Source organism: Narcine bancroftii, chromosome 4 (genome assembly GCF_036971445.1).
Source record: "Narcine bancroftii isolate sNarBan1 chromosome 4, sNarBan1.hap1, whole genome shotgun sequence".
Lineage (NCBI taxonomy): Eukaryota > Metazoa > Chordata > Chondrichthyes > Torpediniformes > Narcinidae > Narcine > Narcine bancroftii.
In genome coordinates, this window is record NC_091472.1 from 236,424,598 (window position 1) to 236,452,578 (window position 27,981).

Genomic DNA, 27,981 nt, shown 5'->3' on the forward strand with positions numbered 1-27,981 from the left:
TGTAAGCAAAAAATGTTGAACAAACTGTGCAAACAGAAAATAAATATTCGATAATAAATAATGTGCAAAGTAATAGACCTTAAATGAGTCTCTAAGTAAGTTTGTGGTTTAGAAGTCAGATGGTGGAAGAGTAGCAATTGTTCCTGAAGCAGGTGGGTATGAGTTTTGTGGCACCTGATGGCAGGAGCGAGAACAGAACATGTCCTAGGTGGTATGGATCTTTGATGATTGTTGCTGTCCTCTGATGGCAGTGTTCCATGTATATTTTCTCAATGGTAGGGAGAGTTTTGCCTGTGATGTACTGGACTATATCCATTACCTTTTGCAGGGCTTTCATTCGGAGGTATTGGTGCACCAATACCATGCCATGATGTAGCTGGTCAGCACACTTTTCATGACACATCTGAAGAAGTTTGCCAAGGTTTCAGATGTCACACCGAACCTCCACAAACTCCTGAGGAAGTAGAGGCGCTGATGAGCTTTCTTCATGATGACATTAGTTTTTTGGTTCAAGAAAGGTCCCCCAAGGTAATGACTCCCAGGAATCTCACACTCTTCACTTCCAATCCCCCAATGATCACTAGATTATACACTTCTTGTTTTCCCTTACTAAAGTCCACAATCATCTCCTCGGTTTTGGTGACATTGTTGTTGATGCACCATTAAGTTTTCAATCTCCCTCCTGTATGCTGACTCATCAACCCACTTTATACAACTCACTACCATGGTATCGTCAGCAAATTTGTAGATGCTGTTGTTGTCGTACCGAGCCACACAGTCATAGATGTGAAATGAGTAGAGTATAGGAGGCTAAGAACCCAGCCCTGTGGTTCTCCAATGCTGATGGAGATTGTGGAGATGTTCTTACCAATTCTTGCTGATTGGGGTCTGGATGTGAACAAATCCAGTATTCAATTACACAGTGGGGTATTGAGGCTTGCACAATGCAGTTGAATGTCATAAGTTGTAAGTGGTTATGAGTGAATCTCTGTTGCTCTATAGGATGGGTGTTGTAGACTGCTCTGTGTACTAAATGCAATTGAATGAATTGACAAAATCACTTACTCTCTTCTCTCTGAACAAGTGTAGGGCCCTGAGTGTGTAACAACGAATCACAGAGTTATACAGCATGGAAATTTGTCCTTTGGTCCATTTCATACTATGATGACTAAGTTGCCAATTCCTTTTTGCAATGTTTGGCCCATATTGCTTCAAAGGTGCAGTACCTTACTGAATGGGGCTATCTGACTTCCTTGGCACAAAGGACAATGTTATTTGTGTAAATTGTACACATTTGCTGAATATTTAAACATTCAGTACATTTAATAAAATAAAATCATGCATATTTCAATTTTAGAAGTTTGTTTATATTTCTGCTTCTAGCTTAACCTCATTGGTGTATGTTAATTTTTGTTTTGTGCTTGGTAAAATGTGTAAACATTCAGATAACTTATGCTGTTTACTTCCTGTTCAAGTTGTCTGATGCCATAACTGTTTCTGGACACAAGAACTGATACCTGATAGCAAATAACATTCAAAATAGTGAAATCTAAGCGGAAGAAATCACTGGATTATTTTGTATAGCATTGTTCATGGTCAGAAGCAAATTTTCCACCTGACCACAATATCTGACCCAGCTACTTATTGATCTAACAGGCATTCTAATAATTAACTTTAACCCTTGAAAAAGGAAGCAGGTAGACATTGCTTGTTGGGAGTTGCTATTTGCCATTTGTCAAGTGCACATGACAATTACAATTTAATTGTTTCAATTCAATCCATTCCAAATTAAATTTGCTTATTCCTCCATCTTGGACAAATACAAGAAGCTCCAGGTGAATGTCAAGCATTCAGATAACTGCTATGCTGGACGACTTCATCTAAAAGTTTTACTAGAATCAACATTAAGTTAATCACTAAATGACCCATGGTTCTACACAGTATCCTCTAGGAGCTGTAATTTCAAGATTTAATTTTCTTTGTTCACTATTATCATCTGCCATGATTTGAATTGCAGAACAGACTAAATTCTGCTCCTACATCTCATGGTCTTTCTCTTATAGACAGTTAACTTCTTTGTGGTACCCAAATCCACAAAGTATGGCTTACCACCCTCCTGGCGCTTTTGAATGTTCTACAAATGTCATCACTAATTGCATGATCCAAATCCTCAGGAGAGGGAACTTGGAAAAGATGCGTATCTGGCATCTTTTTAAGTAACTGGAGTTACTTAAATGACTGTGGGATGCCTTTTGGACAAATATTTAAGTGACTGAACCTTTGGTAATATTTCATTTGATTGGAATGACTAATGCCTTAGATTCCAACATTCTGAGCATAAGACTGGTTGGTTTAAATTCAACCTCCATTCTTAAAATTATTGTTCTAATAAAAGTCAAATTTGTAGTAACATTTTGCAGGACATTCTAAAAGCTGATTTGAATTTGAAAACAAAAGTCTGCTTGCTCATTTTGCAGTCATGATTTGCCAAAACTTTTTCTGAAAGTAAAAACAATTCCTTCATACCTTTAAATTCTGAAAGTTGGATATTTTCTGGCTTTATCAGCAGACCTTCACGAACTAATTCTTCATAGAGGGAATCAATTGTCCTATATAAATTGAATGTTAGAGTTAGTGCTTGTTTACATCAATATCATAATTCTCTTTGTCTATTAATCACCAATAATATGTTATTTTTTGAATTACAAGCATTTCTGTTGTGCAAGCAAAATGGTGAGAAATATATCAAATTATTCCAATGGTCTGAATCCTGCCTTTTACTACTGCATGAATTATGCATTTTCTTAAACACATTATTGAAAAGATACATCATGAGTCATGCAGATGCATTCTTTCTCTCTCTGTGCAATTTTTCAAATCCCAACATGATAAATCTGTGGCTAAAATTATCCAGTTAGGCAAACATCACAGAAAGGTTTAAACAACATAATTTCATGACAGTTTCCTAATTTTTCATCTGCAGATGAATATTTTAAACAAATAACCTGGACTGCTGGCCATTTATTCTTTAGTGAAGCTGTCATACAGGCTGATTGTATTGCTGATGAGGCCATTTGGCTTTATATCTCCTTAACATTTGAAGGACAATATCAGCATGGAACAATTCTCAGATAGCATTAATGTTGATATATGATTATGAGTCTTGTTTATCCCTATCTTTCTTTTTAACTTCAGAAAATCATTTTAGAATTCTAGGATGCTTAACTTCATGGCATTGATGCTGTCACACCATTTCACTTGTGTGGTAACTGTGAGTTTTATCGAATGGTATGAATACAAATTAGCTGTCAAACATGAAACTAAACAAAGTCATTTGATTAATTCACATTACAAATCAAACAATGAGACAGACTGGAGTTACTTAAATGACTGTGGGATGCCTTTTGGTCAAATATTTAAGTGACTGAACCTTTGGTAATATTTCATTTGATTGGAATGACTAATTGCCTTAAAAAAAGCTTTGATTCCATCTTCAAAGTTCAACATTTTTCTGTTTATTCAACTTCTGAGTATATTGAATACACAGTATGTCAAAAAGTTGCCAAGTTTCAGCAAGATTAGAACACTTTGAAAATATGTATTAGTGTCAAGTTGATTTATTGACAATCTACACCTGGTATGTTGAAAGAGGTTCTGAATAAATGTGCTGTGATGTTAAAAACTATCCATTACCTACTTTAAAACTACACTGAAAAAATAAACATTCACTTTTGAAACAGAGTTTGGTGGCTCAACATGTTGAGGTTATAGTGAATATTTACATTTATTTGTTCCTTACTTCTTTTTATCATCCCAGCAATGAGTGCGTGAGACTCCAAGATGATGTATTGTCTGCCTGGTTCTAGGGCCGTGTAGGCACATGACATTCTAAAATGGGAGGGTTATGGTCCACATAGATCCAATGACACAGACAGAAAAAGAGATGAGTTCCTGCAAAGAGAATTTAGTGAGCTATAACAGAAGTTAAAAGGCAGAACCTCTCAGGTTGCAATTTCAGGAATACTACTTGTGCCATGATCTAGTGAGGCAAGAAATACATACTGTCTCAGGGACTGGCATATGTGGGAGGCCTTCAGATTCCTGGACCATTGGACTCTCTCCAAGGAAGGTATGAAGGTAGTGGGGAGAGCTGCTTGTGTTACTTGGGAGGATTTAAACTAGTCTGGCAGTGAGAGGCGTAGCTGATGAGCAAGTTTTGACTAATTAAAATTTAAATATTAAACTGAGCAGTCAACAGGATGGGCAGGGACAAGTCAAAGGAGGGGGTAAGACTGACAGACTTAAGATGCCTTTATTTTTATGCAAGAAGCCTCACAGGTAAAGGTGGATGAACTCAGGTCATTGATTGGTATATATAACTTGGATATTACAGTCATAACAAATACATGGCTAGAAAATGGGCAAGACTGTCAGCACAAGATTCCAGAGTATGAATGCTACAAATGAGAAAGAGGTAGAGGAGGGAAGAGGGAGAATAGCATTTTTGATCAGAAGAACAAAGTAGCAGCACTCAGAGGATATTCTTGAAGGATTGTCTAATCAGGTTAGATGGATAGAACTAAGAAATAAGAGGGGGAGGAAACTTTTGAATAAGTTGTATTATTAGTTCCCAATAGTCAATAAGAATTAAATAAGTAGGGAGATCACAGACAGCCATAAGTAATAATAGGAGGTGATTTCAAATTCCTTCATCTTGACTGGGAATCTCACAATGCAAAGTCAGGGCAGAATTGATTTAATGTGTCCAAGACTATTTTCTCAAACATATATACATGGTCTTACTAGAAGGGGCACAGCACTGAATCTCCTTTTGATAAGTGAGACAGTATAAGTGACTGAGGTGTCAGTTAGAGAGCATTTTAAGTCCAGTGTAATTCCATTGATTTTAAAATACTCATGCAAAAAAGATAAGATTGGCCAACAAATTAAAGTCCTAATTTTGGCACACTTCCTTTTATCAGTCAGGGCAATAAGCACAGGATTTGAGATGTTGCATAACAATATACAAGTAATTGGTGAGACCACAGACTGTGTGCAGTTCTGTCACCTTGGTACAGGAAAGGCATCATTAAATTGTATCAGGGCTGGTAGGCTTGAATTATAAGGAAAGGGCAGAAATAACATCGGACATTACAGCACAGTACAGGCCCTTTGGCCCTTTATGTTCTGCTGACCCATATATTCCTTTAAAAAAAAGGCTGAACCCACCTTACCTTGTACCCCTCTATTTTCCTTCCATCCATGTGCCGGTCTGAGAGATTCTTAAATTTCCCTAAATGTTTCAGCCTCCACCACCATCCCCAGCAAGGCATTCCAGACCCCCACAACTCTGTGTAAAAAAACATATCCCTGATGACTCCCTTCAACTTCCCTCCCTTCACTTTATACACATGTCCTCTGGTGTTTGCCATTCTTGCCTTGGGAAAATGGATCTGGCTGTCTACCCTATCTATGCCGCTCAGAATTTAATTTTAATTTATTTTAATTAATATATACAGCATGTAACAGGCCATTTTGGCCCATGAGTCTGTGCCGCCTAATTTACATCCAATTAACCTACACCCCTGATATGTTTTGAACGGTGGGAGGGAACCGGATCCTCCAGGGAAAACCCACACAGACATGGGGAAAATGTACAAACTCCTTATAGATAGCGTGGGATTCGAACCCCAGTCCCAATCGCTGGCGTTGTAATGACATTGCGATAACCACTATGCCAACTGTGTTGTAGATCTGTGTTTAAGTCTCCTCTCATCCTTCTTCACTCCAAAAAGAAGTCCCATCTCTGCTAACCTTGCTTCATAAGACTTATTTCCCAATCCAGGCAACATCCTGGGAAATCTCCTCTGCACCCTCTTCATAGGTTCCACATCCTTGCTACAATTAGGAGACTAGAGATTTGTAGAGTTGCAACATGACCTCTCTACTCTTGAACTAAATTCCCCTATTAATGAATCCCAGCATCCCATAGGCCTTCTTAACTATCCTATCAACCTGTGCAGTGACCTTGAGAGATGTATGGATTTTGACCCCAAGGTCCCTCTGTTCATCCACATTCTTAAGTAACCAACCATTAACCCTGTACTCACCCTTCTGGCTTGTCCTTTCAAAATGCATCACCTCACACTTATTCAGATTGAACTCCATCTGCCACTTTTCTGCTCAACTTTTCATCCTGTCTATATTCTTTTGCAACCTAGGACAACCTTCAGCATCATTCACACTCCTCCAACCTTTTTATCATTTGCAAACTTTCTGACCCATCCTTCCTCCTCTTCATCTAGGTCGTTTATAAAAATCACAAAGAGCAGGGGTGTCAGAATAGATCCCTGCAGAACTCCACTAGTCACTGACCTCCAGAGAATACTTTAGGTCCACTACGACTCTCTGATTTCTACATGTAAGCCAATTTTTTTATATCCACACAGCCAAGGTTTCATGAATCACATGCCTTATAACTTTTTGAATGAGTCTCCCATGAGGAACCTTGTCAAATGCCTTAATAAAATCTATGTAGACCCCATCTACCATTCTACCCTCATCAATTTCTTTTGTTACCACCTCAAAAAACTCAATTAGGCTTGTGAGGCATGACCTTCCCTTTACAAAACCATGCTGACTATCCTTGAGTATGTTGCCTGGATTGGGAAATAAGTCTTATGAAGCAAGGTTAGCAGAGCTGGGACTTTTCTCTTTGGAGTGAAGAAGGATGAGAGGAGACTTAAACACAGATCTACAACACAGTTGGCATAGTGGTTATTGCAATGTCATTACAGCGCCAGCGATTGGGACTGGGGTTCGAATCCCACGCTATCTATCTCCAAATGCTCTTAGATCCTATAAGAATCCTCTCCAATAGTTTTCACACCACTGCCATAAGACTCAGTGGACTAGAATTCCGAGGATTATCCCTATTACCTTTTTTAATGACTACATTTCCCATTCTCCAATACTCCAGCAGCTTTGCTGTGGCCAAAGATAACTCAAAGATCATAGCCACTGCCCCAGCTATCTCTTCCCCCACTTCTTACAGCAACTTGGGGTATATTAGATCTGGCCCCGGGGACTTAACAATCATAATGTTTTTAAGAAGATCCAACACTTCATTTTCCTTAATCTCATCAATGTCCAGCACACAAGCCTGTTCTATTCCAACCTCACCCAGATCAAGGCCCTTTTCACTTGTGAATACTGAAGAAAGTACTGTATTCATTTAGGACTTCCCCTTCCTTCTCCAGCTCCAGGCACATGTTGCCTCCTTTATCATTTAGCGCCCCCACCTTCATTCTCGTCATCCTTCTGTTTTTCACATAGAGCACCTTAGGGTCAACTTAACATGCCAAGGCCTTCTCATGCCCCCTTGAGCTCTCTCACGTCCTTTCTTAAGCTCCTTCCTGGCTACCATATACTTCTCATGAGTCCTTCCTGTTTCCTACTTCCTAAATCTAATTTATGCTTCCTTCTTCCTCTGAACTAGCTCCCTAACCTTTCAACCCTGGTTCCCTTTTCCTACCATCTTTCCCTGTACCAATGAGACAAACCTATCTTGAACCCAGCACAAATGGTCCCTAAACTTCATCCACATTAGTTCTGTGCTTTTGTCCTTGAACATCTGTTTTCAATTTACTTTCATTAGTTCCTGCCTCATTCCTTGGTAATTAGCACTTCCCCAATTAAACACCTTCCCATTTTGTCTGACTTTATCCTCATCCATAGCTATGCTAAACCCGAGAGAGTTGTGGTCTTTCTTATCAAAATGCTCTTCCACTGAGAGTACATACTTGACATATTCAGCCCCTTCTATTCCTCTTGCAGTCAGGAAGTGGCAGTCAATATTATGGAAGATAAGATGGGCATTTTTTCCTGAAGCACAGGAGGCGGAAGGTGGACCTTACAGAGGTTTATAAAATATGAGGGGCATGGATAAGGTAAATTGTCAAGGTCTTTTGCCTAGGCAAAAATGAGGGGGCATAGATTTAAAGTGAGAGAGAGAGAGAGAGAGAGAGAGACAAGATTTAAAAGGGAATGTAAGGATCTCTTTTTTCACAGAGGCTGGATGGTATATGGAACAAGCAGTCAAAAAAAGTGGTAAACATTGAAAGATTTTTAGACAGGGACATGGATAGGAAAGGTTGAGAGGGATCTTGGACAAGTGAAACCAGATGGGACGAGCCTGAGAAGACAACTTGGTCAGAATAGACTGTTGGACTAAAGGGTCTGCTTTGTGTGATGGTCATTATTTGAATGTTAAATGTTAAGAGTTAACTAGTGCAGAAGAAGAACCTCAGAGCAATGTCATTTTTAACATGAAATTTAAAAAATGACGCAGACAAATGGTTTCAGAAATGTGATAATAAACAAATAATAACTTTTGTGATTCTACTTGTGATGAACAGGATGTTGGGGATTTTTCAATGACTCCATCATTTTTCCTTCTCTGGCATATATCACAACTACCGTTACAGATCTTTGGGCCAGATGACTTCGGTAACTCACTGATGTAGAGCGCTTCTGGCTAGATGCAGTGCAGTTGGAAACACACTCTGGATCAACCTCCTTGCTCATGGATGTACAAATTGCACTGGAGCTTCTCTATTTGGCCTCTGCACCAAATCTAGGCCTTTTTCTTGAGTGCACCTAACTGAAGGGTCAGATACACCCTTCACTTCACACCAACCATGTTGGCATTTCTAGTGTCACATTTCATTTGATATGATTGCCAATTTCATCAAAAACATCAATGGAGTTTTTTTTAAACTTTATATTAATTAATGTTTTATTAATTTTCAGAAATGTTTTAAACATATTTAAAATCATTTTGTTTTTATAATGATTCTTATAATTATTGAAATTATTTTTAACTGATGTCTTTGAAATGTTGAAAAGCCCTTCAAAGCCATGTTATTAAAAGGACAACAGTGTGGTCTTGGGATCAGGCCTCAAGATCTGCTGCTCAAAATCTGAGCATCATGTGCTGGTTTGCTTGCTTTAGTATCTACACTTGGAGCTACAAAAGATAACTGTGACTGTGAAACTAGTTCAGTGATGTAACCTGAAGCAAAAGTTATCACAAGGTTTGCTGAAACAAAATAACTTGCAAGTATTCCACTTGCTGCAAAAACAAGGATGGAATTAGGAAGGGGTTTGAAGAAATAAAGAGAAAATTATACAAGGATCATTAATTAAAAGTCAGGACTTAAAGACGAAAAAAAACCCAAAATTTTAATGCAGCAGCCTGGGATATAAGAACATGAGATAAGAACATGAATTGGCCTTCTGGCCTGTGACCCTGCTCTGCCATTCAATAAGATCATGGTTGATCTGACCGTGGACTCAGCTCCACCTACCTGCCTTCTCCCCATAACTCTTAATTCCTCTACAATGCAAAAAGTCTATCCAACTTTTCCTTAAAAACGAGGGAGCCTCAACTGCTTCTTTGGGATGAGAATTCCATGAATTCATTACTTTCTGGGAAAAGCAGATCTTCCTCAGCTCTGTTCGAAATCTACTCCCCTTAATCTTGAGGCTATAGTACGTCCCCTTGTCTTAGTCTAACCTACCAGTGGACTGAATAGTCCTACCTCTTTCTTATCTATTCCTTTCATAATTGTGTATAAGATCCCCTCTCATTCTTCTAAATTCCAGTGAGTACATCCCCAGGCAACACGATCTCTTCACATTGGCTTTTATCTTATCCCTGGAATCTTCCCTGGAATGCCTCCAAAGCCAGTATATCAGTTCTCAAGCAAAGAGACCAGAACTGCACACAGTATTCCAAGTGCAGCTTCAACAGCACAGTTGCAGCAGAACCTTCCTGCTCTTATAGCCAATATGTCCAGCAATGAAGGCTAACATTATATTTGCTTTTTGATTACCTGTTGCACCTGCAAACCAATCTTTTGTGATTCAGCGCTCCCAAGTTCCTCTGCACAGCAGCATGCTGCAACTTTTCACTATTTAGATTACCTTGCAATTTCCAACATCGTACACAATCTTTCAGACCCTTCCCCACAGACTTAACTTATCTGTATCTTTTTGCAGATCCTCTGCATCCACCACACGATTTGCTTTTCCACTCAATTTAGTGTCATCAGCAAACTTAGTTACGCTGCACTCAGACCTCTTTTCCAAATTGTTAATATTCATCGTGCACAGCACTAACCCCTGTGGCACTTTGCTCACCACTGATGACCATCCAGAGAAGCTTCTATTTATCCCAAATTCCTATCTTAACCAATCCTCTGCCCATGTTAACACAAACCCCTCTCCAACTCCACGCATCCTTATCTTAAGGAACAGTTTTTTATGCAATACCTTAGTGAAAGCCTTCTGGAAATCCAAGGGCACTACGTCCATCTGTTCCCCTCTATCCACTGCACTCATTATATTGTCAAAGAATGCCAGTAAATTTGTAAAACATGACCTGCCCTTCCTGTGTTGCCTGATGGAACACTTTCAATTCAGTTCTATTTCTTCCTTAATGACATTTTGAAGTATTTTCTGGACCACAGGCATGAAGCTAACTGACCTAAAGTTACTCCGCTTTTTGCTTCCATCCTTTTTTAAACAGTGGTGTGACAATTGCTGCCTTCCAATCCAGTGGGACCTGCCCAAAGTTTGGAAAAGTTTTGAGAATTATCACAAACACATCCACTATAACTTCCTCCATTCCTGTCAGTATCCTAGGATGCAATCCATCAGGACCAGGAGGTCTCTTCTATCTTTAAACCCACTGGTTTTCTCAGCTCTACTTCTTTAGTAATAGCAATTGTAACAAGGTCCTCACCTTCCATTGCATCCATCACATCTCTCTTTGGCATGTTATTGGTGTCTTCCACATTGAAGAATTACACAAAATAGTCATTCAAGGCCTTTTGGAGACTGTGTATGCATATGCTTTCAGATTGATGTCCTCCTGTATGTTCTTAGATTTCCAAGGCTGTTTTTCCCCACCTATACTATCTTTGCTTTTAACTGGAACATAGTTTTGTTGAGTACTGTGAAAAATCACATTGAATGGCTTCCATTATCTACACTAGTCATTTGCACCCCCAACCCTCCCCCCCCCCCCCACACACTGAGGGCTACAGCATAGGTAGTCAGTAGGAGAGAAGAAAGGAAGAAATCAACTAAATTTGACGGCTTCACAGGGAGGGGGGGGGGAGGTCCATAAATTTGAACAGAGTCAAAAAAAGTTGAGAATGTCCGATCTACGCTTGCAAACTCCTCCATAATCCTATTATAGTCTCTCTTGCTTCAGCATGGTACATTTATTTTAGATCAAACTATTGCACTCTCCATTTATATGAGAAATTCTGTGATCATTCATACAAGAACATTAATTTTACCTGTTTCGTTGCACAGGACCAGATATAAGATAGCATGTTCCCTTGTGGATTCAGTAACATGCTGTTCAAGATGCATTCTATCATCCTCCTTCCAAAAAACTGGTGGCGCTGCCAAAGCTGCTGCAACAGTGGCACTGCCACTCCTGTAGATCTGGGATAGTGGACAGTAGAGAGATGGCACTACCCTGAAAGTTTCAACCACCTAGTCCTAAAGCTGGTGGTTCTGCACAGGCTTTAAATGACTTGTTAAGGGAGTTTGACGGTGTTTGAAATTAAAATTATGCAATCTCCGAGGTCCGTGCCTATTATGGCAGCACCTGTGATGGCAGTAGCCACGAAGGATTGCAAATTCTGGAGAATAGCTGACCAACACAGGACAGCACCCCCCCCCCCACCCAATCATTGAGAATTAGAAGCAGAGGAGAGGACCCAATATGGAAGCTGACCACGGCAGCGGACCAGTGAGGGGCTCAGCAGCTGAAGGATCCTTGACGTGGTCAAGGGACTCACATGGACTGCTTGCTGGCTGCTGGAGCCTAGCTCATGGGAAGCGGGTATCTGAGCCAGGATTCAAGAGGGTGCTGAGGGCAAGAATGGCTCTGGAAAGGCCTCTGATGCTGAAGGCTTCCTGATTGTAATGATGGTTTGCATCTGGAGCTCTGGTGGCCGATGAATTGAACAAGTATTTGTGTGACTACAGGAGTGCTGGAGGTAAATCCATGGAAACAGTAACTCTTCTGCTTCTCTTTATCTTGTACTGTAAAGGGTGCCGGGATCATACCCCTTTATATTGATCAGTGCCACAAGTTCACTGACCTTGTTACAAATATTATGTGCATTCAGATAAAGGGCCTTTTCACCCATTGTTGCTTTAGAATCAGGTAATCTTTAGCAATTGACTTATTTTTAATTTCCGAGATTCTAACTTTTACTTTGGTCTCTGCATTACTTCCCTCTGTCTTTCTGTCTGGATCCCATTTCACTGCCATATTAAGCTTAGATTCTTCCAAACAGCACGAGCAATTGTAACAAGGTCCTCACCTTCCATTGCATCCATCACATCTGAGGACAATTAATGCATTTTTAAAAATATTATTAGAAGACCCAAATTAGGTATGGCTAAATAAAGTTTGTTATTGGTGCTGGCAAAAATTGAAATACTTATGTATCTGGTTGGGATCAAAATCTTTTTATCATTTATGGAATATTTATTTGAGACAGGATTTAGCTGTTTCCCGTTTGATTACTACCTGTTGGCAGTCAGATCTTTTCCTTTCTTCTTCTTTTCTTTCTTTGATTTTTTCTGCACAAAATCCATAAACAAAATTACATTTTAGTATTTACATGACTCCTGTGAAATTACTTCAGTTTCAAATGTGATTTCACTGACTGTGGTCACTTTTATAAATTAAAGCTCTTGGCTGCACAGATCATGATATCAGTCTAACTCTTTCCATCTATATGCATGTCGTCTGTACCATTCTATTCCCTGCCTCTTACTGTATTTGTCTAAATGCATCCTGAAACATGAAGATTTTTAAAATTTCAATGCCCCGTCCGGTGAGGCCATGCACTTGATCATCCTATCTATATGCATGGTCACTTTCTTTTTTTAAAATGTTTTATTTTTCACACTATGAACCATACTGACCAAAATACACACAAACATTTCCCTCTTGAATATACACAGTGTCATTTTCTCCCTTTTTCCCCCCTACCTTCCCTCCCTCCTTCACCCCCACTTCCCACTCACTAAACGTTCAACATATACGATACATTAAAACCATTAAACAATGTCCTCACACAATGAAAATAAACAAGAAAATTGTGTCATCTACTTTTACACATTGGGTCAGTTCATTTCGTCGTCTTCTCCTTCTGTCATTTTAGGTGGTGGAGGTCCGCAGTAAGACTTCTCTGTTGTGTTCCATGTACGGTTCCCAAATTTGTTCGAATACTGTGATGTTATTTCTTAAATGATATGTTATTTTTTCCAATGGAATACATTTATTCATTTCTATGTACCATTGCTGTATTCTCAGGCTATCTCCTGATTTCCAGGTTGACATAATACATTTTTTTGCTACAGTTAAGGCTATCATAATAAATCTTTTTTGTGCTCCATCCAAATCAAGTCCAAGTTCTTTACTTCTCTTATTACTTAGAAGAAAGATCTCTGGATTTTTTGGTATGTTGCTTTTTGTGATTTTATTTAATACCTGATTTAGATCTTCCCAAAACTTTTCACTTTCTCACATGCCTAAATTCCATGCACTGTTGTTCCCATTTCCTTCTTACAGCTAAAACATCTATCTGATAATTTATTTAACTTTTGGGGTGTGGTGTATAGCTTGTGTAACCAATTATATTGTATCATGCGTAACCTCGTGTTTATTGTATTTCTCATAGTTCCAGAGCATAGCTTTTCCCATGTTTCATTCTTTATCTTTATGTTTAGATCTTGTACCCATTTTTGTTTGGGTTTACAGCTTGTTTCCTCATTCTCTTTCTCTTGCAGTTTGATGTACATGTTTGTTATAAATCTTTTAATTATCATTGTGTCTGTAATCACATATTCAAAACTGCTTCCTTCTGGTAACCTCAGCCTGCTTCCCAATTTGTCCTTCAAGTAGGTTTTCAATCGGTGGTATGCAAACATTGTACCATGAGTTATACCATATTTGCACTTCATTTGTTCAAAAGGTAATCATTTATTTCCTGAAAAAAAAATTCTATTCTTTTGATCCCATTCTCTAAAGGAAAGGTTATCTATTGTGAAGGAGATTAGTTGATTTTACGTCAATATTAATTTTGGTAGTTAATAATTTGTTTTTTCTTTTCTACGTGAATCTTCTTCCAAATGTTAAGCAGATGGTGTAGTACTGGTGAATTCCCATGTTGCACCAGCTTTTCATCCCACTTATATAGTATATGTTCAGGTACCTTCTCCCCTATTTTATCTAGCTCTAATCTGGTCCAATCTGGTTTTTCCCTTGTTTGATAAAAATCTGATAGATATCTTAATTGTGCTGCTCTATAATAATTCTTAAAGTTTGGTAGCTGTAAGCCCCCTTGTTTGGACCATTCCGTTAATTTATCTAGCGCTATTCTCGGTTTCCCCCCTTTCTATAAAAATTCCTTATTATATTCTTTAGCTCCTTGAAGAATTTCTCTGTTAGGTGAATTGGCAACGATTGGAATAGGTATTGTATCCTTGGGAAGATATTCATTCTAATGCAATTTACTCTTCCTATCAGTGTTAGTGGTAAATCTTTCCAGTGTTCTATGGTTATATGGTTATGGTTAAGTCGTCTTGTAATTTCTTCATTATTATCTAGTTGAATACCTCGGTATCAGATTGCTTGTGTTTGCCATTTAAATGGTGATTCTTTCTTAAACTTTGTGAAATCCGCATTATTCATTGGCATCGCTTCACTTTTATTTGCGTTGATCTAGTACCCCGATACTTCTCCATATTCCTTCAATTTCTTATGTAATTTTTTTATTGATAATTCTGGTTCTGTTAAGTATACTATGACATCATCTGCAAATAGACTGATTTTATATTCCTTCTCTTTTATTTTTATCCCTCTTATTTTATTTTCTGTTCTTATCAGTTCTGCCAATGGTTCTATAGCTAACGCGAACAGTGAGGGAGATAGTGGACATCCCTGCCAAGTTGACCTGCTTATTTTAAATTGGTTTGATATATATCCATTTACTGTCACCTTCGTCAATGGTCCCTTATATAATGCTTTAATCCAATTAATATATTTCTCTGGTAGGTTAAACCTCTGTAGTACTTTGAATAAATAATTCCATTCTACTCTTTCAAAGGTTTTCTCTGTTGCTTTTTCTAAGGCAATTACCACTGTTGGCATCTTGTTTCCTTATACTGCATGGATTAAGTTAATGAACTTACAGATATTGTCCATTGTTCGTCTTTTCATAATAAATCCAATTTGATCTAGTTCTACTAGTTTTGGTATACAGTTGGCCAATCTGTTTGCTAATAGTTTAGCTATTATTTTATAATCTGTGTTGAGTAGAGATATTGGTCTATACGATCCTGGTGTTAGTGGATCTTTCCCCGTCTTTGGTATTACTGTAATTATTGCTGTTTTGCATGAATCTGGCATGTTTTGTGTTTCTTCAATCTGGTTCATTACTTCCAGGAGAGGAGGAATTAATAAGTCTTTAAATGTTTTATAGAATTCTATTGGGAGTCCGTCCTCTCCTGGCGTTTTATTGTTCGGTAGATTTTATAATATATCCTGTATTTCCTCTATTTCAAATGATTTTATTCATTTGTTTTGCTCCTCTTCTTGCAATTTTGGTAGTTCAATTTTAGCTAGAAACTCATCTATTTTGTCTTCTTTCCCTTCATTCTCAGTTTGATATAGTTGCTTGTAGAATTCCTTGAAGTTTTCATTGATCTCCGTTGGGTTATATGTAATTTGTTTGTCCTTTTTCCTTGATGCCAATACCGTTCTTTTAGTTTGTTCTGTCTTAAGCTGCCAAGCTAGTATTTAGTGCATTTTTTTTCTCCTAGCTCATAATACTTTTGTTTTGTCTTCATTATGTTCTTCTCCACCTTGTATGTTTGTAGTGTTTCATATTTTATTTTTTTGTCCGCCAATTCTCTTCTTTTTGTTGTATCTTCCCTTATTGCTAATTCTTTTTCTGTACTTGCTATTTCCCTTTCCAGCTGTCCCTTAAGTAGCATGGAGTTTAATCTCCATCTATACGTTCTCGGTGGGATGTCCTCCAGCTCTATTGCTAATAACAGGGGTGAGTGATCCGATAACAATCTAGCTTTATATTCCGTTTTTCTAACTCTCCCTTGGATGTCGGCTGACAACAGGAACAGGTCTATCCTTGAGTATGTTTTATGACTACCCGAATAATATGAGTATTCCTTCCCCTTTGGGTTTTGTCTCCTCCATATATCCAAAAGTTGCATTTCCTGCATCGATTTAATCATAGATTTGGTTACTTTGTTCATTCTGCTAGTCTTTTGTTCAGTTTTGTCCATCTTTGAGTCCAAATTAAGGTTAAAGTCCCCTCCTATCAGTATATTCCCCTGCGTATCTGCAATCTTCAAAAATATATATATCTTTTAGATATATAAAAAGATATATATAACATAAATTTTTGATCCTCTTCATTAGGTGCATATACATTGAGCAAATTCTAAAATTCTGAATATATCTGACACTTTATCATTACATACCTCCCTGCTGGATCTATTATTTCCTCCTCTATTTTGATTGGTACATTTTTATTGATTAATATAGCTACTCCTCTGGCTTTTGAATTATATGATGCTGCCGTTACGTGCCCTACCCAGTCTCTCCTTAATTTCTTGTGTTCCACTTCCGTTAGATGTGTTTTCTGCACGAATGCTATATCAATTTTTTCTTTCTTCAGTAAATTTATCAGCCTCTTCCTTTTGATTTGGTTATGTATTCCGTTAATATTTATAGTCATATAGTTCAACATGGCCATTTCATACTTTGTTTACCTCTCATTTCCACTTCCTCATCACCACCCTTTTCCCTTATCCATTTCTGTTTTCTTTTTTTGAACGCACTGTAAGACAACACTTCTAAAACATAAAATATTTCCTCTATTGCCATATCTAAAACTCCCTTAACCCCAAATGTACCCCCCCTCTCTGAGTTGCCCCTTTTCTCTTGCTGGGCAACCACAACTCCCCTCTCCATTTGGATTGCGAACCCGCTTGCAAGCATCAACTGATTTTGCAGTGACTGTTATTCTTTCCCACCCAACCCACTCCAGAAAAGACTTTTATCTTCACATATATCAAAGCTCACCCTCTTAATTCCCTCCTTACATCCTTTCTTCCCTTTTCTTCCCCTTCTTAGTTCTTACTTATACATTATTTTTCTTCTTTATATGAAATTTTTTATCATTCTTGTTCTTGTTACATCTCTTCATCTCTCTTTCTGTTTTGCAGGCATTCTGCAAATTCTCGTGCTTTCTCCGGATCCGAGAACAGTCTGCTTTGCTGCCCCGGGATAACTATTTTAAGCACCGCTGGATATCTTAACTTAAATTTATAGCCTTTCTTCCATAGGATCGATTTTGTTGTGTTAAACTCTTTCCTCTTCTTCAGGAGCTCAAAACTTATGTCTGGGTAGAAAATATTTTTTTGACCTTTGTATTCCAGTGGCTTTTTGTCTTCTCTCATTTTTTTCATTGCCTTCTCCAATATATTTTCTCTTGTTGTATATCTCAGGAATTTTACTAGAATGGATATTGGTTTTTGTTTTGGCTGTGGTTTTGGGGCTAATGTTCTGTGTGCCCTTTCTATTTCCATTCCTTCCTGTATTTCTGGCTTTCCCAGGACCCTGGGGATCCATTCTTTTATAAATTCTTTCATATCTTTGCCTTCTTCATCTTCCTCAAGACCCACTATCTTTATATTGTTTCTCCTATTATAGTTTTCCATTATATCCATCTTCTGAGCTAACAACTCCTGTGTTTCTTTAACTTTTTTCTCAGATTCTTCCAATTTCCTTTTTAAGTCGTCCACTTCCATTTCTACTGCTGTTTCTCGTTCTTCCACCTTGTGTACTCTTTTTCCTATTTCTGTCATGACCAGCTCTAATTTACTCACTTTTTCTTCTGTACCTTTTATTCTTCTTTTTATTTCACTGAATTCTCATGTCAGCCATTCTTTTAATGATTCCATATATTTTTGAAATTTTTTTTATCCATGTACTGTCCATTCCCTTCATCTTCCATTTCTCTGTGCAGAGCTTGATGCTCTCCCTCCTCTTCCCCTGTGTCCGCTCCAGGGCCTGAGTTCTCTTCCTCTCTTCCCAGTATCTGTGACTCCCCTGACCTTCCTGTTGGGCTGTTAGTGTCTCAGTTTGCTGGGTATTTTTTTTAATGGTGTCTTGATGTTGGTCCTCTTCTTCTGGGCTGGTCATCTGCTGTGTCTCTGATTTCCTTTTTCCATTCTCATCCCTCCCGTTCCCATTATTTTCTGTATCTTCCCGCTGGGATTCCTGCTGTCGGGTCTTACTCAGTTGTTCAAGCTGTGGAGTTCCACTCCACAGCTGGTCCCCCCTCCCGTCAGTGTTGTCTTTGTTGTGCGCATCGCGCATGTGCGGTTGTGCTCCTCTGTTTGGTTCCGTGAGCCATCTTTGTAGTCCTGCATTCAATGGGTCACGACCCTGGGGGTTTTCACTGACCTCAGGGAGTGGGCTCCTCTTTCCATGGAGGGCCCCTGCTTCTTCGTACAGGTAAGGCCTCCACCTTTCTCTTCCGGCGTCTTTCCTTCTTCTTTTCTTCCCATTGTTTTTGGCTTTTCTTTCTTTGGTGCCATTTCCTCCACACCTTTATTTTTTATTTGTAGTGGTTTGTGTGTCTGGTGCTTTGTTTTTTCTTTATTTTTTTCCTTCTTTTCTGGAGCGGGCTGGTATTCTCTTACCGGCCACTACTCCATCACGTGACTCCTCATGGTCACTTTCAAGGAGCAATGGACCTGAGCCTCCAGATCCCCATTAATGCTTTTAAGAGTTCTGCCATTAACTATATATATTTTCTTTACATTTGACCACTTGACGTACAACATCTCACACTTAGCTGGATTAAACTCTATCTGCCATCTCTCTGCCCATGTCTATAACTAATCTATATCCTGTGGATACATACATCAACCTCTACACTATCTACAACTTAATCTCTGTGTCATCTGCAAACTTTCTAATCCACTCACCTCCTTTTTGATCCAGATCATTTCTGCATACCACAAACAATAGGGGTCCCAAAACTGATCCAAGTGGAACATCATTGGTCACAAGCCTCCACCGAGGGTCAGCCAATTCCAAATCCAAACAAAGTGACTTGATAAATGTGCTTCAAAAACTAGCACTATGATGTCTGAGTTCAACCTGGAACACTAACTTCTGAGTTTCCTGATACATGCCCATGGTGGGATATCATATTAAGTGGGATATTCTAAGGGGCAACAGCTCTAAGACAATTCGAGGTCATCTTAGCATTCTGATAGGAACTATCTCTGAATGGCTTTGATTTGCCAATGAGCCCCAGCTCAACAGTTTAACCACTTCCTTCTTATTTTTTAACCTGCATCTTTTCTGTATCGACACTGGCTACTCAGTATTGAACCTGTATTTCACCCTGCACCTACATCTGGTAGTAATCAATGTGTTTACTCTTTGTCTGCTCAAAGCAAGGTGCCTATAAACAAAGAAATGTGGGTCGAACCTAATAAAAGTGGATAGAAGACCCCACAAGAACTAAATAAGCACCCTGTAGCTTCACATCACATAGTTAGGTTTTGTTAGCATGGGAGATTTATGTTATCTAATTTCCATCATTCTATGCTCTGGTACCCACAGCCATCTTAGGTAGGTTAGATGCAGAAACAATGTTTCCGACAAAACAAGGGGTCATACTCTAAGGATAAGGTATAAGTACCCATTTATTTACCCTCTCTTCATGTCTACCTCTGATGTCTCTTCCACTCATTTTAAACCTTTTCTTTCCACTCACATACCATCTTAAGTAATCCCTTATTATTGACAGAGCACCTATGTCTTTGTGTGTGGTTGGTTGTGTTTAACCAATCTTATAATAGAGTATTTCGAGGATGTTACCAGAAAGGTTGATGAAGGAAAGGCTGTGGGTGTTAGCTACATGAACTTTAGTAAGGCCTTTGACAAGGTCTCACATGGGAGGTTAGTCAGGAAGATTCAGATGCTTGGTATTCATGGTGATTTGACGGCTGAACGGGAAAAGCCAGAGTGGTGGTGAATTGTTACTTCTGAGACTTGAGGCCTCAATTAGTGGTATGCCTCAGGGATCAGTACTAGGACTATTGTTATTTGTCATCTACAGTATATAAATGATCTGGATGATAATGTGGTAAATTGGATCAGCAAGTTTGCAGGTGACACTAAGATTGAAGGCATTGTGGATAACGAAGAAGGTTTGCAAAGCTTGCGGAGGGATCTGGACTAACTGGAAAAATAGGCTGAATAATTGTAAGTGCAATATGAATGCAGACAAGTGTGAAGTGTTTCATTTTGGAAGGACAAACCAAGAAAGGACATACACGGTAAATGGTAGGGGACTGAGGAGTGCGGTGGAACAGAGGGAGCAGGTAATACAGATACATAATTCACTGAAAGTGGTGTCATAGGTGGATAGGGTTGTAAAGAGATCTTTTTGCATTTAGGCCTTCATAAATCAAAGTAGTAAGTATAGGAGTTGAGATGTTATGATAAAGTTGTACAAGAGATTGGAGCATTGTGTTCAGTTTTGGTCACCTAACTACAGGAAAGGTATCAATAAGATAGAAAGAGTGCAAAAAAGATTTACTAGGATGTTGCCCAGACTTCAAGAATTGAGTTGCACAGAAAGGTTAAACTAGAACATAGAAGAATGAGGGGAAATTTGATAGAGGTATTTAAAATTATGAGGGCAATACACAGAGTAAATATAAATATGAGGATACGTGTGATACAAACCAGAGGATATGGGTTAAGGGTGAAAGGAGTAAAGTTTAGGGGGAACTTCTTCACACAGAAAGTGATGAGAGTGTGGAACAAGCTGCCAGCTGAAGTGGTGAATTTTAACATTTAAGAAGAATTTGGATAGGTATATGGATGGGAGAGGTATGGAGGTGCAAGTCAATGGGACTAGGCATAAAAATGGTTTGGCACAGACTAGAATGACTAAAGGGACCTGTTTCTGTGCTGTAATGTTCCATGGCATTCTATGTCACAGTGCTCTGTGATTAGAAAAGGATTACTTGAGGTGGTATATGAGTGGAAAGTAAAAGGTTGAGAACCACTGGATTAAGTGCTATCAAGTTGAATAATAGTATTTAGACATATTGCTTGGCATGAACAAATTAGGCAAAACAGCCCAAATAGTTTTACAGCATGAAAACAGGCCCTTCAGCTCAACCTGTCCATGGCAAGTAAGTTGTCTATCTGAGCTTGTACAAATTGCCAGTGTTTGGCCTATATCTTTCCTATCCATGAACATGTCTGAATGGTCTTTTAAATGTCATCACTGTACCAGGCTCTACAGCTTCCTCTGACAGCTTCCCTATCAAGCTCTTTTGTGGAAAAAAGTTGCCTTTTAAATCTTTCCCCTCTCGTTAATCCTGTGTCCTCTAGTTTTAGAATCCCATTCCCTGGGAAAAATCTGTAACCATTTATCTTGTTTATGCCCCTCATAATTTTATATACCACTGGCAGGTCACTCCTAAAAGTCTCATCCTCTCATTACAACTCAAGCCCTCAACTACGTTTTGCACCCTTTCTAGCTTAATGACATCCTTTCTCTAACTGTGCACAATACCCCTGCTGTGACATGACATTCCAACTCCTATAAGGGTAAGAAGCAAAAATTAGGGATCCTCAGTTTACAAAAAAAAATGGAAGGATTAATTAGGAAAAGAAAGAAAGTTAATGTTAGGCAGAGGCAGTTTTGCATCAAATGAGCTCTTTGAAATTTATATGGAAAAATGAAGAAATATTTAGGCAACGAAGAGGAATGAAATGCCTTCGACAAGCATAAAGCAGGACATTCTCAAAGCCATTTGTAAATATTTTATAAACTAGGGGGGGTCACATGGAAAATCTGACGTCTCTCAGGATCAAAGGGAAAAACCATGAGTGGGGGCCTCAAAGAATACTCACCAGGTATAAGGATGTGGAGAATGAAGAGTCAGGGTGGAGTGCGCTGATATCCTGGAACATGTTTATATCAGGAAGGAGGAAGTATTAAGGGTACTGTTACAGAAAAAGTGATTTATCCCAGGATGCTGCGGGCATCAAAAAAGGAGATTGTGAAACTCTGATGGAAATGTCCCAGTACACTGGAAGATAGAAAATATTTCCCTATTCAAAAAAGGCAGCAGGAATAGAGTCAATGAGCCCGTAATATGGCACAGAAAAAGGCCTTTTTCAATCTATTTCATCCATTCTAGCCAAGTTGAGCTGTCTTTGGGCCATATTCTTCTAACCTTTCAAATTCATGTCCTTGTCAAAATGTCTTTAAACATTGTAATTGTACACACACCTACCACTTCCTCTGGCAGCTTATTTCACATGCCCACCACTTACATGTGAAAAAATTGCCCTTCAGCTCTCCTATATTTCTTTCCTCTCTCACCTGAAATCAATGCCTTCCACTTGTAGACTCCTATACTCTGGGAATAAGAATCTGTGAAATCACTTTATCTATGCTCCTCTATATTATATGCCTCTATAATGATACCCCCTCGCTCTTCTATATTTGAGAGAAAAGGCCGAGCCAATCATAGCTCAGGGGTGGCCAAACTGCGGTTCATGAGCCACATGCGGCTTTTTGACATACAATGTGCGCCTCGCTGGGAGGGTAGCTGTCGCCAGCGGGGAGGGTAGGTGTCCGCAGTGGGGAAGGTAGGTGTCCGCAGTGGGGAGGGTAGGTGTCAGCAGCGGGGAGGGTAGGTGTCTGCAACGGGGAGGGTGGCTGTCAGCGGGTCACCAGCTGACTGTCAACAGCCTGACCACTGCTAGGCACCTGAAAGCTTTGCCGTGCTGCTTTCAGGTGCCTAGGGAGAACGTTTGGTGCGTAGACTTGATTAGAAAAAAAAATTTTGCAAAATTGCTCCCTTTGAAACAGTGCTTCTTCACTATATGCAGTCTATGAAATGCAAATGGAAGACTGAAAAATTCTTTCCCCAACAAAACTGTACCAGGGTGAGCAACCTCCCACGCTGGCAGCCCCTGCTCCGTAGTCTCACGCCGGCCGTCCCAGCCCTAATGTCCCGCGCCAGGGGGGTGTCAGGCAGTGGGGAGTTGGGTTGCTGGGCAGTGGGGAGGGGGGCTGTCAGAAGCGGGGAGTTGGGTCACCGGCTGATTGTCATCAGCCTGTTCCCTGCTAGGCTACTAAAAGCTGCTAGCCGGTTTCAGTGTGTTGCTTTCAGGTGCCTAAGGGGAGCGCTCAGAAGCGGAAAATATACCTCTCCGAGGTGGGTTGAGTAAGTACACCTCAGGGACGGGTTCTCTGCTTTCAGGTGGCCTCCCGACAGCTGCATTCGGGTATTTTAGACGGCTTTACATTCGGGTATTATGGCCACCTGAAAGGGGCTAACGATAGTGTTAGTGGGTGTGGCTTGCGATTGCATGATTGCTACGGCTCTCAAAGTTTATGAAGTTTATGGTATGCAGCTCTTATGTTAAGCAGGTTTGGCCAACCCTATTATAGCTCATGCCTTCAGGTGTAACAGTGTGAATCTTTCTGCACCATTTACAGTATAATAACATCTTTCCCATGGCTGTATATCCTGTATCGTTTTGACACCTCACAATACCTTGTGTTTACTCAATATTCACTATGCAACCAATTTTAGTAAATGTCTTAAACCTACCTCTCCACCCCCACCTCTCCATCTCCATCGCCTAACATACCCATCTAACCTGGTTCCACCTCTTTTTGCAGCATCTCAATACAAAAACTTGGACCATCCTTTTGCTTCCATCTGATGGTCCTGGTCTTCTGAGTTCCTCCAGAAATTATACCTGGTATATGCTGGTTTGTTTTCCCTGATTAAATCTTCAGTATCCTTTGTTAACTAAAGTTCCTGAAACTTAAACATCTTTACGACATGGACTTGCTGTTTCTAAACTTTTACTATACCTTTTTTAAACACCCCCCACTTACTCGATGTTGTTCATTCTCTTTGCAGCTGTTCTTACTCTGGCTCTCTCATGTCCTGTCTTACATCAACATAATCCATCTAGTTTGGGGTCCTAACTCCTATGACTACCTTGATGGTTTACAGGACTCTAGTTATTTGCTACACACACTGTCTAACCAGAATTAACTGAATGCAGTAAAAATGTAAGATAAACATTAAATCAGTATTTCAACACTGGACCATCTTCAAACATCGGGACCTACTTTAAGCTAATGAAGAAAAGATCCTTTCATTCACAAGTTGATGAACATCTTATGTGCTTAAGTCATGTGAAATTTCCCATTTGGGCTTATTTTGCATGAAACCAAAGTGCAACTTCATTCCAACACATCCAATGTGCTCTGGGAAATCTTCAGAGAGCTGAACCTTTGAGTTCGCTTCAAGGTCAGATGGAACTTGTACAAGGACAAGTGGTAGCTAAACTGGACGGGCAACAATATCTTTGTAAGGAAGTGTGCTATTTCACTCGGGAGAATTTAAAGTAGTATGTCGGGGATTGGTACCAGAGCAATAGGTTAGCAGGTATAGACATTGATCTGAAGGTAGAAGTTAAGTCATGAAAGTCTCATAGGAAGAACAGCAGAGCTAGGTTAATGAACTTAGTATTATTGAAAATCTGAAGTTCATTTATATTACTGAAAAGAGTAAACAGGTAAGGCAATTGAACCTACAGACTGGAATCATTATATTGTAACCAATAGAAAAATGTAGGAGAAGGACATGAAGCTTATTTATTAAATATTAAATATTAAAAGTCTTTTAATATTCCAGGGTATGTTGATATCATGTTTGCACTTATGATAATCTGCAAAACACCAAATTTCATGTTTTGTTCATAATAATAAATCCTGATTCTCATTTTGATATCAAGATGGTGGTGGTGTTGGATCTGTTGAAAAGGTGGATAAGTTCTCAGGGCCTGATTATTGAAAAAAAGCAAGAGAGTAGATTACTGGAAACCTACACAGAGATCTTTGTATTGTCTCTGGCCATGGACAAGGTTCCAGAAGACTGAAGAATTGGCCTTTTTTCAAGGACAATAAGGATAATCTAGAAATTTGAAGGCCTGTGAAGCTTACATCAGTAATAGGGGACTGCTGGAGATAATTCTTAGGGAAAGGATTTCCTCACTTTTATAAAAGCATGCACTATGGGAAAGTCAGTATGGCTTTATATATGGGAGGCCCTGTCTCACAAATTTGATGACCTTTCTGAGAAGGTTACAAAGATGATAGACAAGGAAAGGAGGTGGATGTTATCCAGGTCGACTATCCATGAGTATTTCACAAGGTCCTCCTCAGAAGGTGAGTGTAGAAGATAAAATCACATGAAATCCATGATAAACTGGATACAAAATTGGCTTGGTCATAGAAGAGAGGGTAAAGTATAGGGGCAGGGGGTGTTACTCTGACCAGAGTTCTATGATTTGTGATGCTCTGCAAAAGATCTGTCAAGAGACCTCTTTTGTGCATGTATGTTAGATATTTTTATATATTTTCTATGATTTGGATGATAATGTTGATAGTCTGATTAGTAAGATTTTTAGTAAGTGAGAAAGGTTAGCAAAGGATACAGTGGGATATGGATTATTTGGAAAATTGGACAGAGAAACACCAGATGGAGTTTAAATCAGACAAATTATGTAATGGCATATTTTGGGAGTTCAAACACAAAAAGAAAGAATACAATAAATGATAGGACCCTTAGTAACATCAATGCACAAAGGGACCTTGGAGTTCAAGTTCATAGCTTCCTAAAAGTGGCAATGTGAGTGGTATAGAAGTTACTGGTCAGGACATTGAGTTGGGAAGTCATCTTGTAGTCATTTTGGATACGCCATATTTGATTAGTGCTTGCAGTCTGGTTGCCACATTACAGGAAGGATGTAAAAGGGGCAAAGCAGGATGTTGCCTGGATTGGAATGCATTAGGTATAAGGAAAGATTGAATCAACTTGGTTTGTTTTTTCTAGAGTATCAGAAGCAGAGGTGGGGGTGGGGGGGGACATAATAGAAGAATATAAAATTATGAGGCATTGATAGGGTAGATAGTGTCTTCTTCCTTGGGAGGAAAGTTTATATAGAGTATTAGAAGATATAGGCTTGAGAGGGGACATTTAAAGGAGATGTTCAAGGCATGTTTAGTTTTTACAAAGTTGATACCTGGAACATGCTACCAGGTGAGGTGGTAAAAGCAGAAACAATAGTAATGTTTAAAAAACATTTACACAGACAGATGAACAGGCAGGGAATAAAGGGATATGTTCCATGAGCAAGCAGATGGGATTAATTAGATTGACAGCATGTTCAGCACAGACATGGTGGGCCACAGGACCTGTCCCTGTGCTGTGCTGTTGTATCTTCCACATAACAATGTTCTAGGGCACTTACCTTCTTCCCACCTTTCTTTCCTTTCTTCTTCATATTTTTATCCCTGTCCACTGCCATTTTCAAGTTCTCCAGCTCCTGCCTCATTAGTTCATCCACCTGCAATATGTGAAATGAATGAATTGAGTGGCACAGTTAGCATAGAGGTGATGCAACACTATTGTTGCGCCAGTGACCGAGGTTTAATCCGGAACTGTCGGTAAGTAATTTGTACATTCACCCTATATGGGTTTTTTTCAGGTGCTCCAAAAACATCAGGCATTGGTAGGATAATTGCGTAGCACGGCTTTCATAGGCCAGAAGAGCCTTATATGGTTCTGTGTCATTGGCTCTACGTAATAAACTGCTCCTTGTTAGTATCATCAGTTCTAACTGAGCTGATTGATGGTCAAGATTTCAGTTTCTACAGATGTATGTAGAATGTGAATGTACAATGCAAATGCAAGCAAAAATGCTGGATTAAATGTGTAAAACTTTTTGAATACATCTGGATGTAAAAAATAATTAAACTTTGAATTCAAATATCTGCTAAGTCCTTTAGTCTGACCAATGAAAATTAAAAAAAGAGACTTGGAATCAAAAACAGAACAGTGTAGTTGGACTAATCAGCCACACAATGAGTCGCTCCACAGAGAAGAGGTGGAAAATCTTGTGAAATGGTTCAAGAGTAACAACCTGAGTCTCAAAATGAACAAGATGAAGGAGATGATCATAGACTTCAGGAGGACCAGCAATGATCATCCTCCACTGCATATCAACAATTCTGTAGTAGAGAGAGTGGAGATCACCAAGTTCCTTGGAGTTCACCTAACTAGTGACCTATTGCGGACACTCAAAATCTCCTCACTTGTCAGGAAGGTGCAACAGGAAGACTGCACTTCCTGAGAAGACTGAAGAAGGTAAGGCTACCTGCCACCATTATGACAATCTTTTAAAGGAGCTCTATCAAGAGTGTCTTGGCTGGCTGAAACACACTGTGGTACGGTTGCTGCAGAGAAATGATTGGAGGTCAATCCACAGGACTATAAGAGTGGCAGAGAGGAATCATTGGAGTCACCCTCTCCCCATTGATGTGATCTACCAGGATCGTTGTCTGAAGAGGGCGCGCAAAATCATTGAGAACCCCTTCTACCCTGCACACAGCATCATTCATCTGTTCCTGTCGAGGAAGAGATGCAGGAGCATTAGAACCAGCATCACCACACTGAGAAACAGCTTCTTTCCATGGTCAGTAAGAATGCTGGACAACCAAAGGAACTGATCACACTAACCATCTAAGACTCACATATGTACAAAACAATATTTATTTATTTGTATAGGTGAAATACTTGTCCTGTATTTGTATCACTTGTATGTATGTGTATTATGTTTTCTTGTTTTGCATCGAGGACCAAAGAATGCTGTTTTATCAGGTTATAGTTGTACAATCAGGTGATAATAAACTTGACTTGGAAAATCAATGGTCAGATCTG

General features: G+C 39.3%; 1 protein-coding gene across 3 annotated transcripts in view; it reads right to left on the bottom strand.

Moving 5' to 3' along the window:
* Positions 1–27,981, bottom strand: part of LOC138761738 (dynein regulatory complex protein 11-like) — a 320,096-nt gene that overhangs the window by 113,457 nt on the left and 178,658 nt on the right. For all 3 annotated transcript variants that reach the window (XM_069934395.1, XM_069934394.1, XM_069934396.1), the window contains exons 11-13: positions 26,513–26,608; positions 12,620–12,672; positions 2,527–2,609 (exon numbers count right to left, since the gene is read on the bottom strand). In XM_069934395.1, the coding sequence (XP_069790496.1) occupies positions 2,527–2,609; positions 12,620–12,672; positions 26,513–26,608 (232 nt within the window). The remainder of the gene's footprint in view (positions 1–2,526; positions 2,610–12,619; positions 12,673–26,512; positions 26,609–27,981) is intronic.